Source organism: Condylura cristata, unplaced genomic scaffold (assembly GCF_000260355.1).
Source record: "Condylura cristata isolate star-nosed mole 26May11 unplaced genomic scaffold, ConCri1.0 scaffold00040, whole genome shotgun sequence".
NCBI lineage: Eukaryota > Metazoa > Chordata > Mammalia > Eulipotyphla > Talpidae > Condylura > Condylura cristata.
Window position 1 is genome coordinate 1,491,711 of NW_004567141.1, and position 17,634 is coordinate 1,509,344.

Genomic DNA, 17,634 nt, shown 5'->3' on the forward strand with positions numbered 1-17,634 from the left:
GAACTTTTGCTGACAAACCCTCCTGCATATACTCCCTACTATACTGAAGCCAATGTGATGGTGAGGAATTTGTTTATACAAGAAACAGGCTAGGCGCTTCCTTTTCTGTTTCAGATGGCTGTGTGCATTCTGCAATGAAAGGCTTTGAAGAGTTCTAGCCCCAAAGTTGTCTTGTTTCCTCCAAGCACCCATTTCTCCTTAATCCCTACTATTCAGCCTTATTTACCTACAGCTTCTCTGAAGAAATTCTGGCTGCAACTTTGTGAGGAAAGGAACTGCAGTGAAAACAACAGACAGCTACATAATAAGTCTTTGAAGTTGTATGAGGGGCTGCCACACTGAGTGACTGCCTGAGACCTGGGAAGTTATCAGGAAGGAGCCTTCCTAGTCTTGTTCCTCCCAAGCGCTCATGCCTAGAGAAGCCACCTGTCAGTAATAAGTCTGCAAGATGTCCTTTGCTCTAAAACCCACCTTGGGCCCTCGCTGGGGCAATGGGTTAGGATGCAGCACTGCAAGCTGGCCACAGCCGCTCCAGGGCAAGTTCAATCCCTAGCCCCAGAGATGACCACATGGTGCAGCAGACCTCTCCTGACCCGCCCGCTGCTCCCCTCAGCAGTGTACTTCATCAGTTGGCCTGTTCTGCTCCCCACTCTGTCTCTGGTGAATCATCTCACTGTCCCTGCACCTCTGGCCTCTACCCCAGTTCTGTATAAATAAATCAATCTTTGAAAAATATAATAAAGCCCACCTTCTGTATTTCTGTTCTGACTGGGAAACTGTTCCAAGGCCACAGTGAGACAGCTCAACGGAAAATGCAGAGATGAAATACCAACTCCTGACCTTATTTATACTTCTTCCCAACCCCCAACTTGTAGCTGAGTTTCAGATGCGAGCTTGGCTAAGCATCCTGGCTGGATTCTCTTTTGAATAAGGTAAGGTCCTATTCCTGGTCTTGACCAACTTGAGACACTGTCAGGAGACGATATTCACAAATCTGTCTCCATACTACTTCACAAGTCGCTTCTCCTTTTACCTATCACTAGTGTGGGACAGTTTAAGAGAAGGCAGCAGAGGTGGGGCTTAGCTGTCTCTGGAAGAACAGCTGACCTGAGGCCAGATTGGGGCCGTAAGTAAGCAGGTTTATCCAGTACTGAGTCAGGGTAGGGTCTCAGGAGCTGCCCAGAGCAAATGGCCCAGGCTCTATGAAGCCAAAGGACCTGTGTGAGCCCCTGAACCCAGCCCTGCAGCAATCCATAGAAAAGGCTCCAGGCCCAGGACTCCCCCTCTGCTGGGGACTTCCCCTGCAGCCTGCCTGAGAATTCTTGGGGTTTGACTGAGGTCAAAGGACAGACAGTGAGCAGAGGAGTGTGTCTGGACTGACATACTGGTTCACCTGCAGTGCACTCTGGTGGCTTTTTGACTTGAGGAAAGTTAGTTAACTGCCAAAGCCTTCATTTCTCTGTCCCACAGGCTTGTTGGGAGGCTAAATGAGGAAAAATGCATTAAGGGCCCAGAACAGAGTCACATACAGAATTAAGTGCCCAATAAATGCTGGTGTTACAGGATCCCCACGGGCTGGCCGAGGACACGAGCAAGCCTGAAGTCTGGAATGTGAGACCACGACCCTCAGCCTCCAGAGGGATAGGGCTGGATGCCGGAGAGTTCTCTGAGCCGCTGTGGTCCCTCTGCCCAGCTCTGCAGAGCATTCCAGAATTAAGCCCCGTGGAAGGCGGGTGACTGGGGTGCGTGGTGATGCATCCAGACACCGCTCTGAAGCAAGGCCTGGGCTGTTGGCAGTTTTCTCCCCCAAACTTCACTCTGCTTGCCTCCCTCCTCGTCCCGACAAGGTGCAGCGCCGCGCCCCCCCACCGCCCCACCTTCCAAGACTCTTGGTGCTTTTAAACTTTTTCTTTATTTAGACAGAAAAGACCAACTCTTTAAAAGTAAAATGCAATAAATAAATAAGTTAAGCATAGAGAAGTGTCTGAAACTGACTCCCCCGTTGTCCCATACCACTCCCACCCCCACCCCATTTCTCTTCCCTAAAACCTCTTCCTAAAGAAAAAGATCAGGTAATAAACCCCTTCAGCCTTCCCCACACCCCTCCTCCCAAATACCCAATTACCCCCCAAAGCAAAGGGAGAAATCAAGAGAGAAAAGATCCAAGGGCAACATTGTCTAAACTCCCAGAAGAGAGATGGCAGCGTCCGGGCAGGCCGGCTGGATAACGCACGGGTGGTGGTATTTACAGGAGGAGACCAGCAGAGACTGTAAACATTTTTAGGGGCTCGGGGAAGGTCTTTTCCTCATGAAAGGAGGAGGGTCTCTGTGGCTGACTGGCAGAGAGGCAGCCCTCAGGGCTCCCCCACACCCTCCTTAGAGAGGGTCTTTGGGGGAGGCAGTGAGTTTTAGGGCTGGGAGCCCAGGGTTCAGGGAGATCCTACCTCTAACTGAGGAGAGCAGGGAATGTGAGAACCAGCTTCTAAGAAACCCCAAGTGGGGAAGAGGCTGGAGCAAGGGTGGGTTGGGGAGTGTGTGGGAGGTCCCTGCTGCCCTCCTGGGGGCCCCCCCTACACAGGTAAAATAGGCCCCCTGTGGGGCCGGGGCAAGTGCGAAAGCTGGACTCAGAAGGCCCTTCGCGGGAGCCCTAGCAGAAGGCAGACACCCTGGCCCTCGAGCCTGTTCCTTGCTCCCTCACAAAGGCCAAAAGGGTGCCTAGGAGGAAACAGGCCCTTCAGGGGAGGCAGGGTGGTGGGAGCAGGGGTGTCCTGTGCCCCCAGGGCCATGAAGCAGCTTTTGCCCCAGAGCCCAGTCAAGGCCCCGGGCACATGTGCAGAGAGGGCTGGGGCCAGTCGTGGGGAGAGGGGTGAAGTGCCCCTTCCTCTGGCGTCTCCAGACCTGTGAAGGAAGGAAACAGGTGAAGCTGTGGGGAGCCGCTGCCCACGCAGGTCCCAGGCTCTGGGTGGCTGGTGAGGATGGGCTGGGGCTGCCTGAGGCAGGCAGGCCTCAGAAAGGCCTCTGTCCAAACGGGTCATCTGGCCCCCCAGCCATGGACAAAGGACCGAAGGACAGGGATGGAGGAGACCAGGAGTGCAGGGTGTGGATGATTCAAGAGCCCAAAGGGTATCAGGAAGGATACAGTCACACAGCCCATGAGAAAAACAGACTGGATGATAAGGAGTCAGGGACCAGAGGGCAGAGAGGCAAAGAAATGAGACACCAGCAGCACGTGGAGGTCAGTGAGAGGAGAAGGGCGGTGGGCAAGGGCAAACACCAGAGAGGCGGGAGGGGGGTCTGTGAAGGGGAAGGCAGAGAGGGCTGGGCAGAGCTCTGGGCCGGGCTAAGAGTCAGGGTGAGACCCCCCTGCCCCTAAGGAGTGTTCTCATTCCTTGTAGAAAGGGACAAAGAAAGCAAGAGAGAAGTGCACAGAACACAGACCACAGTCACCAACCACTGTTGACCAAGCACATCCCGCGAGCTGCCCCCGGCCCTGGCTCTGGGCTGGGGGGCGCTTCCCTCCACGGCCCCCTCCCCAAATAACAAACAATCGGCTCCAAAGACAACACGCTCGTTCCATGCAACTTACAGGGGCCCGGAGCAGGGGTCCGGGGATGGGGGCTTCGGCCGACAATGGACACGGGCCCTGGGCTGGGGGGCCCCCAGGGTGGGGGGAGTTAAGCAGCCAGGATTGGGGGGAAAGGGGGAGAAACAGAAAATGTGGGTATTGTTCTCGGGTTGTGTTTTTTCAGGGGTTCGGTCCAAAGGAGGTTAAACAACACAAAAGTCATCAACCCACAGCTCTGTGGCCGTGAGGGTGGAGTGAGGCAGAAGATGGGGTGGAGAGGGGCCTGTTTAGTGAAACCCGTAAGCAGTCCGACCTTCCAACCTCCTCCACCTGAATGTCTGGTGCTCCAACTAACCCCACTGCTCTGTGCTCTGTGCGTCCTGTGGGCCGACTGCTACAATGCACAACTGCCTGCAGCCCGGGGAACCGGGGCCCTCATGGCCCCACCTCGCAGGAGGACAGATATTCCAGGCGCCAGTGCTAGGACGACCTCCAGCACCCTACACCAGCCCCATTACTCCCCAAACCCTACTCCCCTATTCCACTGCAACCCCAAGGAAAACCAGAGAGAGAGAGACACGCAGACACGTGAACACTGACCAGACAAGATCAAACACTGGGGAAGATCTGGGGACACAGAGATACAGAGTTAGTTCTGCCTGGGAGTATGTGTGAGAGACAGGAGAGGAAGAACGAAAAGGGAGAGAGGGGAATGAGAGAAGAGAGGGGAGGAGAGGGGAGAGGAGGAGAAAGGAGGAATGGAATGACTGGAAACAGCTGAGGAAACTGCTCCAGATTCCTGTCTCAAGTGCCAGCGTTGGGTGGCGTGGGCACCCCTGAGGGTGGTGGAAGAGGGGCAGGGGTGCCCTGAGTGAGGGCCCTGGCTAAGTGTGCTGGAGCTGCAGAGGTCACAGGACGGGAGTAGGACCCACCTGGGGGCCCTCAGTAGGGCCGGTTGGCATCCTTAGGCCGCTTTAGCTGGACTTTGAGGCGCTTCATGCCAATCTGGAAACCATTCATGGCCTGGATGGCAGCCTGGGCACTGGCCGGATTGTCGAAACTCACAAAGCCTGAGGTGAGAGGGGCATAAGGCCCAGCCCAGTCCCACCTCATCTCCTATGCCCAGAGTCAGGGGCTGCTTTCTGGTTTCTCAGAAGCCCCCTATTCCCTCCAGGTATCCCAAATGCCTAGAAAACTGCCTGGCACACAGCGCCCGCTATGTCAGTTACAAGGCGTCCAGTAAGTAGTTGTTGGTTGATGAGTTAATCCGGTCAGGCACTGGTCACACTAGGCTTTTCTTTCTGGCATATTTTGGTGGCAGCCCCTTCCTCTGGATAGATGGGAACTTGTCTTTTAAAAACACCACTTCTAGGGTCCTCCCTGGTGGCGCAACAGGTTAAAGCACAGCACTATGAAGGTACCACAGCCACTGCAGCATGAGTTCGATCCCCAGCCAGGAAGCTGACCGACCTGGCCCAGCAGACCTCTCCTGTCCCGCCTGCTGCTCCCCTGTGCAATGTGTTTCGGTCAGTCTGCCTGTTCTGCTCTCCATTTTGTCTCTGGTAAATCCTCTCGCAGCGCACCAACCCCCCTTCAGTACCCCAGTTCTTGTATGCATAAATAAATCAATCTTTTAAAAATAAATAAATAAAATGAAAACACTAAATGATTTCTGAGCAGGGAGGATGAGACATGCCCTTTCTCCTTGAAGTAGCCTCTTCCAATGACATGAAGACAACTAAAATCCACTCCCCTCTCAGCCTTCCTTTAGAAAACCACGTATCTCTAGTTCCTGAGACTTTTCCGATTTCATGAAGCTAGAATCCGGCCAGTTTTCATCCTAAGGAGATAAGATGAAACGTGGTCTCCTGGAGGAAGGCCCGGGCAGTAGCCAGGACGTAGGATACGTTACAAACGTTATTTAGGACTCAGACAATTTGGATTTCAAAAATGAGGTCCATGGTGACCCCAAGTGCCTTCAAATGGATCAGACCTTGTTCTGACTTGGAGTTTTGTCAAAATGGGCCTTACGTTATCTTCTGATGCCTCATAGTCTTACCAAAACACTTGCTCTGATTGGTGGCCCGATCAACGAAGACTTTGGCTGAGATGACGTGGCCAAACGGAACAAACATCTGGAGGATCTCTGAGTCCGTGAACTCCTGGGGCAGGTGGTAGATGAAGATGTTGCAGCCGTCAGGGCCTGGGGGTGGACGGAGACAAAAGGAAGAGCAGGGTGCTGGGGAGGGGAGCAGGTGTCCCCTGCAGATCAGGGCGCCTGGAGGCCCCTCCCAGCCCAGCTTCACTATGACAGCCAGCAGGCCACTTTCCGTTCCCTCTCATCCCCACGGGGGGGGGGAGCCCCCCCGAAGCTGGACACGGGATGGGGGTTCCCAGCAGTGATAGGGTCCCTAAAGACTCAGCTGAGAGCACCCTGCCCGGTGCATACCTTCCCGTTGCTGCTGCTGCTGCTGCTGCTGTTGCTGCTGCTGCTGCTGCTGCTGCTGAGGGGGCGGCGGGGGCTGCTGGGCGACCAAGGCAGGAGGCTGGGGGAACGCAGGCGCCACCAAGCTGTAGGCCGCCGGGTAAGCTGCTGAAGTGGGAGAAGAGCAGGCTGATGGCGCAGCCGTGGTGCCCTGCCCAGGCTCCCCTGCCAGCGCGGGCCACAGGCGTCAAAGGGGATAAGTGGAGTCCGAGGGGCTGCCTCACCCTCACGCCCAGACCCAGCTGCACCCGCAGGGGCCCCTCACCTGTGTAGTGCTGCATCCCAGCATAGGCCTGCTGCAGGGGGTCCACGGGGGCTGCGGGGCTCTGAGCTGGGGAGAACAGCACAGGCCAACTGTGAGGGGGCGCTGGCATGCCGCCGGAGCCCCAGCAGAGCCTCGTGGGGCACGGGGCATGAAATGAGAGGTGAAAATGCACGGAACAGGGCAAGAAGGGAGCCTGACATCAACAGAATTTGAGTCTGTGCCCAGCTGTGCCACCCTGAACAAGTCACTGGCCTCAGCTCCCTGGCTGAGAATGGGAAGGAGCACCCCCCCCCCCCCCCCCGCCCCCAGGCTGACAGAGCAGGAGAAAGCGCCTTATAACCAAAGCCTGGAGAGGGAAGATGTGTCGTGGCTGCTGAAATGGGAGTGGAATCTCAGATGGTTACTGGGGAGAGGGGCTGGCAGGCAGAGAACCCCACCTGGGTAGGGGTGAACCCCGTTGGGATACAGAGCATCAGGGGCAGGCTGCCCAGTGGGCTGGGTGGGCACCGGGCTGTAGCCGTTGACGCCCAGGGCAGCGGGGATGGCAGAGACGGGCGTGGCAGCGATGGCAGGAGGGGTGCTGGTTCCTGGGAAGGAGAAAGCAACAGACAGCGGAGAAGCAGACACACACATGCAGAGAACCGGTCAGCAAGTCTGAGGCAGAGGGAAGAAGCAGGCTATGCTCTGACCCCAGCGCGCCCCACCCCCAGGACCCCGGGCTGCTCTGAGCATGGCCCTGCGCCCCACCGCCACCCCATTCACCCCTTACCCACCTGGCCCGGCCTGGCCTTACCTGAGGACGGGGTGATGGGAGTGGCTATGAGGCCATTGGCATTGATGGCGGCCATGTGCTGCATCTGCACGGCAGCCATGGTGGCCATGGGGCTGAGGTAGGCACTGTGAGCCGCTACCAGGGCCGCCTGCTGCTGCATCAGCTGGGGGACAAGGAAGAGGAGAGTGGGACCATGCCCTTGGATCCTGGCCTGGCTCCCCTCCCAACCATGGGCCTCTGCGTTGGGAGGGTGGGGGAAGGCCCAGGGGATAGGAGGAAAAGAGGGGGGAAAGAGGGGTGCTCACGGCCTGGGTGTAGGCGCTGTAGGCTCCGAACTGGAGGGCAATGGGGCTGAACATGCCCAGCTGGGTGGCCACCTGCTGCATCCTGCGGAGACCTCGCTCCTTCTCCGTGTCAGCAAACTTAACCACCAGGCTGGACGAGGCACCCTAGATAAGGGGCCCGAATGCATCAGAGGCACAGAGCCAGGCTTCTCCCCAGGATCCTCAGGCCCTGCTCTGTACCTCCAGGCATGGCTTGGCCTGGCCCCTGCAGGAGGGCAGCCACATTGCCTCTCCATCCACCCCACCCTCCCCCAGAGTGTGCCAGGATGTGCAAGACACTAGAAAGTGTCGGCCAGTGGGATGCAGAAGCCACCCCTGGCTTAGGGAGGGTTCTGTGCCAGAAACCATCACCAGGGGACAGGCACTCAAAGGTTGATCTCAGGCTGGTCTTGCCTAGTTGCTGCCGTACCCCTTACCCTGACCCCTGCCCTCGCACCCCAGTTCTTACTTGGGATATAGCCTCAAATTTTAATACAAGCCTGGGCCAAATACAAATCAACTTGGAATAACTACAAAAGGGCTGTTGATTCTAGAAGGCAGATGCAGTTATCCCTCCAATGCGCTTTCCTTTCCACTGCCCAGTGCTGGCCCAGTGTCTGGGGGAACTCCCCTTCTTCAGAGCCAGCTTATTGCACAGAAGAGGTGTGCTGGCCACAGAGCCCTCCGGGCATGCAGATGGCCCTCTGCTAATCCCAGCATGCGGGTGACCCTCTGCTAATGTGCAGGGCAGAAGGGTAGATGGAGGGGTCTGTGTGGCTTCTAAGCAGGTGTCCTGAAGCCCCAGGGAGGTGGGAGATAAAGGACAGAGCTGAGCCTGTGGGCCAGGGAAGGCAAGAGCAGAGGGAAGAGGACACGTGGGCTGAAAATGAGGGAGAGGGGTAAGGGACAGAGGTAGGGCAATGTCACCCAAGAGATTTGATTTTTCTGACAGCAAATTCTTTTTAAATAAATTCAAAGACCCAATGAGGAATGAACTGCCCTCTCTGAACTAGGACTGCGGTGGGCCAGGCAGAGCTGGGAGGCCTAAGGCCAGGGGAGTGGGCTCACCGGCAGGGTCCGGCTGCTGTGAAGGGTGTTTATGGCCGCCTGGGCCTCCGCGTGGGTCTGGAACTTTACGAAGGCGCAGCCTAGAGGGTTTAGAAAGGAGGAGGAAAGGGTGGAAGCCTCCCCTTGAGGGCTCCCAGTCTCCTTGCCAGGGGACAGGGGACTGATGGAGGAGGGGAGAGAGATCAGAGAACTCAGGTGGGGGGGGAGGGGCAGTGGGAGAGGGCCGTGGAGGGGTTCAGCCTGGGGACTGCGTGCTGATGGGAGGGGCATCACTGCGGGAGGATTGCAGGGGTGGAGGGGCGGAGCAGCAGGCTACCTTTGCTGGTTCCATCAGGCCCCCGGAGCACAGTGCACTCGTCTATGGTCCCGAAAGGCTCGAACATCTTCCGAACATCCTCATCTGTCTGCTGCTTCCCTAGCATCCCCACAAAGAGCTTCCGGTCTTCTGGGGGATAGTAGGGCACAGAAGAAGGGGTGTCTTTAGGGCGCTTTCTGCTTTCCCAGCCCCTGCCCGCTCAGACTGGCAGGATCCCCACTCCTGGAGCTCCACACACTCCCCTCACTGTGGACACCAGGGGCTTTGGGGTGAAAGGGGTGGGGGTTGGGAGATGGGGTACCTTACTCCACCATGGACCTCGGTTTTGCCATCTTTACAACGGGTAGGATCACATCCCCTCTGGCCACCCCAACTTCTTGGCCCACCTTCATCGGTAACCACTGGGATTCTCAGACTTCCTTCCAGAAAGCTACCCTTCCCCTACTCCAGGCCCTAGGCCTGCAGGCGTGGGGAGAGGGACTGAGTCCTGAGGTACAGAACCTACCTCCTCGGCTCTCGCTGTCGGCTGGCTTGACCTGGATCGGCCTGTTCATCTAAAGGAGAGAAGAGAAAGCAACTGTGGGGACCTCCTCCGAACACCCCAAGAGCCCTCCCCAGGCCGCGACCTGCAGCGAGGTTAGAGGAGTGCTAGGCCCAAGCAGTCTCCCTCACCCTCTAGCCCTCTGGGAGGGCGGAAGGGGCTAATCTTGTGAAGGGTTAGAGGGAATGGAAGAAGGAGATAGGGGTGCATGCTCTTGGAGCGCACGCTCATGGGGTGCACTCCATGGGGACCCAGGGATACTTGGTCAGGGGCAGGTGCTGCTCTCCTGAGGGGGAGAATGGGCCTGCCCACCGGACCGGTCCTGAGATAGAGCCCAACCCAGGGGCGATTTAACAAGAGCTGCCTCAATTCTACAGAGCAGAAGCAACAGAGGCCATCCCATGAAGAAGCCCCAGGGAGGACTCCAGACTGAGGGCGCGCCACAAATGCCCTAAGTTCCTTCTGACCCCTAGAGGTGTGTCTGCCGCTCCTTCTGCCCCCCCCCTACACCCCTTGACCCCAGGGGGAAGGCACTCGGGCAGCACAAAGGGAGCAGATGCCCAGTCTCCGTGGCAACGGGAGAATACGCGCCATGGCAACCGCCCACTCAGCCTGATTTATCCGTCCCCGTCGCCCAGGCGACCGTGGTGACGTCATCACTCCTGCTCCACACACCCAAAGAAGGAGTGGGGAGGGGAGGGTGGGAACTGGGTATGGGGGTTTGGAGGCTTCAGTGGAGCCTGGGAGGTGGGGGAGGGGCCCCGGGGAGCTTCCAGATTCTGGAGGGAGGGACTGAGCAGGCCTCCAGGGCCCACTCGGCCCTTCTCCGGCTTCCTCCTCCACATCAGATCCTCCGCTGCGCTGGGAGGCAGCTACTGGAGTCGCCGCTGTCCCGTGCTCTTTTGCGATTCTCGCTGAGCCCGGAAGTCCTCCGGAGCGCTCCCCTCGCCCCTGCGCCTGCAGTGTCGCCCTTTGTTCAGCCTCCCGTGGAAACGCAGGCCTCCCAGTCCCGCTCAGGCTGTGTCTGGGGAGCGCCTTGGAAGGGACTCCTGCAGGTTGATTTCCTTAACTACCGTGCGCAGCATCTTAGACGGGAGGGAGGCTGGCCTGAAAATGTCCTGCTACTGAGAACTTCGACCACTAATCTGAGGGTGGGGAGTCTTAGTTTCTGTGACTGAAAATAAATAAAAGCAAGCATTCATCTCATCTACCTTCTGGTGGTGGGATTAAAAGTATCCTCAGGACAGGTACTAGGGGTCAGGACACCTGGGACACCATAGTTGGGTGACTTTAGAGAAATCACTTCTCTCCTCTGGGCCTCAACTTCCTCATCTGTGAAGTGGGATGGGGTGAATCAGACCAGCTCCAGGCAGGTTGCCCTCAGGTCTAGCCTTCTGGGGTCTCAAGGCCTATGTGCCATCATGTAACACAGAAGTGAGGGAATGACAGCTGCCCCCAGCTCCTCCTCACACTCCTTCCTAGGTCCAGTATGGTTGGACTCAGCTGATGCAGTATTCACAGCCTGGATCTCATCTCAAAGGACCCTCCCTTCCCATGGCCCCCTTCTCCCCAATCTCTCGATCTGAGAGCAGCTGGTGGGGGAGGGAGGGTACCACTCATACAAATCCTGCAACCCATCGGCCCCAGCTTTATCAGTCCACCAATCTGGGATTATCCCATTCCAGGCTCAATCTCCTCAGGACTCAGGAGTGTGTGTGTGTGGATAGCAAGAGTGGGGGTCAGATGTTCAGAACCCTTTCTCTCCTGTACTCCAGCCAAAACAATCAGAAAGTTCCCCACATGCACCTCAGCAGTCAGCCCCCCCCCACACACACACACACAAGAGGGAGAATAGAACCAGGGGTGCAGCTGTGGGGATTTCTTAGGCATTAGCCCCTTCCCAGCAGCCTCCAGGGGGTTCACTGTTCTAGTGGGAAGGGGGACCAAGAAGCCAGAGAGAATGGGTGCTGTTCCCTTTCTGCACAGGCTCCCGGCACAAAAATAGCACATCAATAAATATCCACGACTGATATAGATACATATAAAGACACACAAGCATGCAGACCACAGCACAGACCGCAGAGATGGAAGAATCCCCCACGTGCCCTCACAGCCAGCCTCCCTCCGTGGCCCCCAGTGCCATATCCCCAGCCTCCCCATCTCCACCTGGCACTTCCTGTGGGAAGCTCAGTCTTTGTTAGTTCAGTTCAGCACACCTGCCCCCTCCCCTGAGTCCAGCTGGGCCTTGTTTACCTGGCAACCAGGCGCCAGGTGCCTGTCTTGCCTAGCTACCGCCAGCCAGGTGATAAGCCCTCCCTAGGGCCTCCCAAAGAAGAAGGGGCTATTTTACTCCAAGTGTCCCCAAGACCCCTCACCAACATAGTCACTTGTAAGGCCCACTTCCTTCTCACTAATGGCAGACCCCACTCCACTGCCAGGAAATGCTCATTAACCCCACAAAATCTAATTCTCTTGTGGGCATAGGCCCCCTCCACACAGAAGTCCTCACTGTGGGCCAGAACCCACCTGCCCACTGCAAGCCAACGGGAGGCCCATGTGGCCAGAGTGGGATTTAGGAGGGGCACAGTGAGCCATGGGGGTGTCCCTCACACCACTGCCTTCAGGCAGCCACGCCCTGCTCTCAGGAAGAATCTGAAGGCCTATGTCCCAGCTCAGCCTGGAAAGTTGGGGGGGAAGGGGTGGGGAGGAAACAAGGCCTGGTAGTCCCAGCCCAGTCCCCCACCCCCAATCCTTTCCCTATAGTGTGAGGCATCTTCCTCAGGTGTGGCAGCTCCCAGGTTCTGAGTCACAAGTGGGGAGGAAGAAGAGAGGACTGAATGCCCCTGAATAAAAAAGACCCTGATAGAGGGACATGGCAATTACACAGTAGGAACTTCCTACAGAGTTGGCACACTGTGCACACACATACACACTGCACACACAGACACGCACACTCAATGGCTACCTGAGGAAGAACAACCTGACAGAAGAAAGGCAGGTGGCAGGAGAAAAGAGCTGGGGGGGGCAAAGGGTCAGGCAGAGCTTGGTCACGGACATCCGTTCCACTAGACTGCCCTGGTCTGTCCGCTCGGATCCTTCCCCACCTCCAAAAAGAAGTGGGGTCCACATTGAGTGGTGGAACCCCTCATTTCCTACTGGAGGCTCTGTTGGTGGGGCCTCTCTGGAGTCTGTGTCTTGGGGCAAAGGACAAAGTGGAAACTTAGGGTCAGCTAGGAGCTGTGGGGTAGGGCTAGACCATCATTAACTGAGTGCCCTTCTCCCTCATCTCCCACCCTAAGTCTTATTTCCTCAGGAAGAGGAGGTGGCACCTTTCCACAACCAGGATGGAGTCCTGTCTGAGTGCATAGGCAGGTGAAGGGGAACAGACCCAAGACAGACACCCTCAGCTGGGGCTGAAGACCCCTGGTCTCATGCCCCCAGCCCATCTCTCTCACCTAAATCTCCACTCCAACCTCCTCTTAGCTCCACCTCACCGCCTCCCCCTCCCCCCCTCCCCCATCTTGTGAGGCTCTGAGCAATAGAGACAACAGAAAAAGAAACAGTGATGGAGATGAACACTGTTGGTTTTCAAGGGACATCCATGGAGAAAAGGGAGGATAGTGGGTTGTGATGTGATGTGATGAGAAGCAGGCTTCTCGGGGAGGTGTGTGCCACACCCTTGCCCACCAGCACCCACACCCACCTGCACCCAACCCACACATGCATGTGGGACCTCTGGCCTGCTCACACGGGCATGTGGATCCGAACTCGGGCAAGGGCTGTTCCGGGCATCTCCAGGGACTCAGAATAAATAGTGGGATGGGGAGAAGTTAGCAGTTGGCTTTACTTCCTGAGAGGACCAAAGACCTCTCAGGGTTTGAAGTTGGGAACAGTTGAAACAGTCCTAATGTCCAGCCCCCCACCCTCTTTTCCCACCTGCCTTATCTATTTCTCTCCCAGGAAGAGACGGAGCAGCAGCCTCTGCCCCATTTCCCATGAGGGAGGGGTTGAGGCTGTGACAGGTGTGTTTCCTGCACCCAGACAGTGCTCAGCAAATATTTGCTGATGGGAGAGATGGAGCCAGCTCTCTGGAAGTAGTTCCTGGGCTTCACAGTGTGGGAAATCAACAGCAGCAAGAAAAGAGAAAGGGAATGGCCCATCCTTCCCACCCCTAGGCTGTAGGGTTGGGGGCAGTCTAAGGCTCTTTATTCCTAAACTTGGTTGCCATTCAGGCCTGCAAGACTGGCTGAGAAGAGACAAAGAACTCTGACCCCATGGGAAAGAGGTGTCTCCAGCCTCCCTGTGTGCGTTTGGTGGGATCAGGTCTGACCCCCCACAGTAATGTCTGCCCTTGCTCAGCCCCCAGTCTCCCTGCCAGCCCAGGCCCCATCAGGCCCTGTTCCTCCTATAGCCAATGGTCCCACTCTCCCACTCTTTCAGGGAGACACAGGGTGAGTCTGTTCAAGCTCAGAAGCTACCCTGAGATGCCTGTCTGACAGGAACCAGCTGCCTATCTCAGGCCACAGGAGCCTCTCCTCCTCACAGCAAGACTTCCTCCCCAGAGTCCCAAGAGAGGTTCATTCTGCCCAGATGGATGTCCAAAGCCTTATCCCCTGGCCCCACAACCAGTCAATTCTGCCCTCTAAGTGCTGCCCATGGGCAGTTTGGAACGTGGGGATGGGGCTTCACCTGCTCCTTGCAAAGGTTACATTTACTCTGCTAATCCTGTTTCCCATCTCTCCAGGTGGCAAGAAATGCATCTACAGCAAGAAAGAGGGATAGAGAGGGACTTCTTGGTGAGGATGGGAGGTGGAAAATATGCTTGGTGTCTTGGGAAGGTGGTGGGCCCCCTGCCCCTTCTAAGGCCCTTCTCAGCCCCCGGGCCTTGGAAAGGCCGGGACTCACCCCTGGAAGCGTCTTCTGTTCGTGCAGGGCGCTCTGGGCCTTCAGGGCTGAATCGCGGGCACAGTATGTCAGGAAGGCACATCCTGAGGAGGGCCAGGGGCAGAGAGAGACCGGGTGGGGGTGAGTCCCCGGCCTCCCCTCCCTAAAAGGCCCCCCCCATAAGGCTGAGGCCTGGGAATCTGTCCCTTCTTGCCCCCTTCTGCTTGCTGGGGTGGTTGGTGTCTGGGAGAGGGTAGATACTATCCCAGGGAGCTTGGGGCAGAGACCCAGGGACCAGGAGACTTAAATGGAGGTGGTGATGGAAGCAGGCGGAAGCTGGGGTTGTCAGAGACGGGGCTTTGTGTGGGGGAGGAGAAGGGGCATGTGATCGCCAGACAAGTGTGCAGTGTGGCTTTCTCTCCTCCTTAGCTGGTCTCCTCTCCCATTCTCCTCCACCTCCACTTCCCTCCATCTTGGTCATCATCACCCCGCTCCTCTCACATTTTTTTCTGTTTCCTCATCTCTCCCCAACTCTATGAGAGGCAGGTGGAGGGTGAAGTGGAATAGAGGTGAAGGAAAGGGAGGGCCCTTAGCTGGCATTCCCTAGGCAGATGGAGGGGGCGGCAATGTGGTCCCTCAGATCCCCTCCCCTTGCTCCCACCCAGAGCCTGGATCCCTCAAGTCCTGACCTGGCTCTGACCCTACTTAGCTTCAGCCCTGGCACCTCCTCCTCACACCCCAGATCTCTTAACTTTCCAAGTCCCCCACACTTCCCAGGTCTTTACCATCCTCTATCCTTCACATCCAGCTTCTCAGGTCCCTCTTCCTGGAGCTTCCCTGCCCAGTTCCTGGCCATTCTTTCCAGGTTGAGCCCAGAGCCTGTTCCAACCCCCTCCCTTATAGTATTCTAAGCTAGTAAGAGTCTCTTGTACACATGCACGCATGCACACACACACACACACACACACACACACACACCTATCTAGCTCTGCTCTCCCAAACCAGCACTCTTATCCTTCCATGCTTCACTGAGTTCATCCACAACACCCCTTCCTCATCTCTGGGAGCCACATCTCTGCAGATCCCTTGACAACTCTTCCCTCCAAGAAGCCCTCTCCTTATTCCTCCCTCTGGAACCCCCTGGTCATCTGGCTGAGTTCTTTCCTAGCTCCTTCATGCACGCTCCCAGGTCCTATACTCTTTTCGTCCTAGATTGGCCTTTTCCGACCACTCTGTCCTTCCAGCCTGGATCCCCCCTCTTCCCAGTCCACCCCCTGAATCCTCTCCAGCTTGCCCTGACCCCTCACCCTTGTGCAGCCCGGTGTACTTGTCCTTGATGACAGTCAGCTCGAAGATCCGCCCGAACTGTTCGAAGATGGGCTTCAGGTCCTTTTCCTCCAGATGCCTCGGGATCTGCCCCACAAACAGCTTGATGGCATCCGGCTCCTTCATTGGGGCGGCCCAGGAGGAGGGGCCGTGGGGAGCAGGGAGAGGCCCAAAGGCCAGGGGGAGCTGCCTAGCAAGTAGGCGAGTGGTGGGGGCCAGGGGCCCAGCCGGGGCTGGCTTTCCCTGTGGCCCCCAACCCCAGTGCTGAGTAGAAGGGGCAGCTCTTCACACAAAGGAGGCCCAGGGAGTTGAGGGCGAGGGGTCAGGGGTCTAGGCAGACGCTGTCATGCCACCAGGGGGCATAGCCCAAGCAACGATCTCCCTCCCAGAGGTCTGGCAAACAACCCAGGCTGGGGGTCAATGTGGCCAAAACCTGGAGGGTGGGGGGGTGGGGGGGTGGCAGAGTGCTAGGAACTGGGATTTTAGGTAAGAGCTGGAGGTAGAGAAAAAGGCTTGAGGAAAGCGATGGGAAAGGAGGTTAGGGGCCTGGTAGGGTTGCCAGCAGCGTCGGGGCAGGGGGAGGGCGAGGGGCACTCCTGATGTGGGGCAGGTAGAGCTCTTGTTGGCTTCCCCGGGAGGACACCTCCCCTGTGGCTGATCCTTCTGCTGGGTCCGAAGATCCCTGATGCCAGATGCTTGATCTCTGATGGCGGCAGGGCTCCGGGGGTCCCTGTGGCCCTGCCGCCCCCCTTCAGGTCCTCCCCTTAGCCCCCCTCCCACCCCCACCCCAGTCCCCGGGCCTGGGCTGCTGCTGGCTGCTCCCGCCGCTGGGGCTGCCTGCTTTCCCGGTCACCTGGGTCCCGGAGCTCTGCTCTCCGGCCGTGCTCTCCTCAACAAAAACCTCCCCCCTCCACACCCCCCTCCCCACTCCCACCTCCTTTCCCCTGACATCAGTGATGTCAGTCTCAGGGGTGGAATACAAATTCTCTACCCTGGAGAGGGACGCACAATCCAGACAAGAGCCACGCCCTCTTTATCTCCTTCCTCTCCGACTCCCTTCCCGCCCCCAGAAGAGCAGCTGGTCCTGTTGATAATAACCCTTCCCCCCTCTTACTCTTCAATCAGGAATTGGGCAAGGCACTAAGATGGAGAATTTATAGAGGAGCCCTAAAGTGGGGTCCATTGTTCCGGGGGCTGGAGCTGTCCCCGGTGCTGGAAAAGAAGACCCAGGAGAGGGGAGTTGTGGGGGAGGAAGAGAGGGGAACCAGGCATCTGGGGAGACCCAGAGTGGAAAGCCAAGGAAGGAAACCAGGGGGGGAAATAGCTTAGGAACAGTTGGGCAGGTTGGGGTCGGGGGGAAGGAGAGAGGTGTATCGGGGAGAGAAGCAGGTCACGGAGCCTGGGGGGAAAGGGTAGAAGGAACCCAGAAAGGAAAGAGGGAAAGGGTGGGGCGGGGAAGGGGGAGGAGGGCAAAATGAGTTCAGAGAGAAAACTGCATTTTTCAGAAAAGGACCTAAGAAAAAACTGTCTTGCTGGCATTTGCCGACTCCCCCTTCTCGCCCTCTGGGGGGTTTGTGTGTATAAGTGTGTGGGCGGGGAGGCTGTGGTGACAGCGGGAACTCTCACTTGTAAGTGCCTGAAAGACCAGGACACTGTTTAATTCAGCATTTACTGTTCACAGTGTCTAGCACAGTGTCTTACTCCTACATAGTAGGTGCTTAACAAATATTTCTCGAATAGAGAGTTGATGCAAAGAACCTCTGACAACAGTGAGTTCCTGACTCCTTCAGTGGAAACAACTGCAGCTGTCAAGTTCCCCTCTAGAGCAGAAGAAACCCAATTACTCCTCCCTTTGCTTCCCACCACTCCCCCCATTGAGGAGTGGGGGAAGCACATTGGGGATTCTTATTAAGCAACTGTATGCCTATGGATGATGGCTTTGCTCCCTAAGCTCCCAGGAGCTTGACTCTCTCTATGCACATGAAGTATCACCAAGACCCCCTGGACAGGCAGCTCTTGCCTTTCACCAGGTCTCACAATTGTGGAGCACCCTGCCTACTGTCATTCTTCTCCCATAGGGGTTGATGTC

General features: G+C 57.1%; 1 protein-coding gene across 4 annotated transcripts; it reads right to left on the reverse strand.

Moving 5' to 3' along the window:
* Positions 1-1,459: 1,459 nt before the first annotated feature.
* Positions 1,460-16,464, reverse strand: CELF3 (CUGBP, Elav-like family member 3). 4 transcript variants are annotated; one of them, XM_012733397.1, is made up of 14 exons: positions 16,399-16,420; positions 15,527-15,632; positions 14,241-14,323; positions 9,300-9,348; positions 8,795-8,920; positions 8,479-8,558; positions 7,393-7,536; positions 7,109-7,250; positions 6,753-6,902; positions 6,316-6,381; positions 6,015-6,158; positions 5,625-5,768; positions 4,498-4,635; positions 1,991-2,898 (listed from the first exon to the last, which is right to left on the reverse strand). In XM_012733397.1, the coding sequence occupies exons 4-13, from the start codon at positions 9,346-9,348 to the stop codon at positions 4,508-4,510; spliced, it is 1,173 nt and encodes a 390-aa protein (XP_012588851.1). In that variant the 5' UTR covers positions 14,241-14,323; positions 15,527-15,632; positions 16,399-16,420; the 3' UTR covers positions 1,991-2,898; positions 4,498-4,507. The 4 variants fall into 4 exon arrangements, with proteins under 4 accessions (XP_004693752.1, XP_004693749.1, XP_012588850.1 ...); XM_004693695.2 differs by having other exon boundaries at positions 1,460-2,898; positions 15,527-16,464; XM_004693692.2 differs by having other exon boundaries at positions 1,460-2,898; positions 8,795-8,923; positions 15,527-16,464.
* Positions 16,465-17,634: the final 1,170 nt, after the last annotated feature.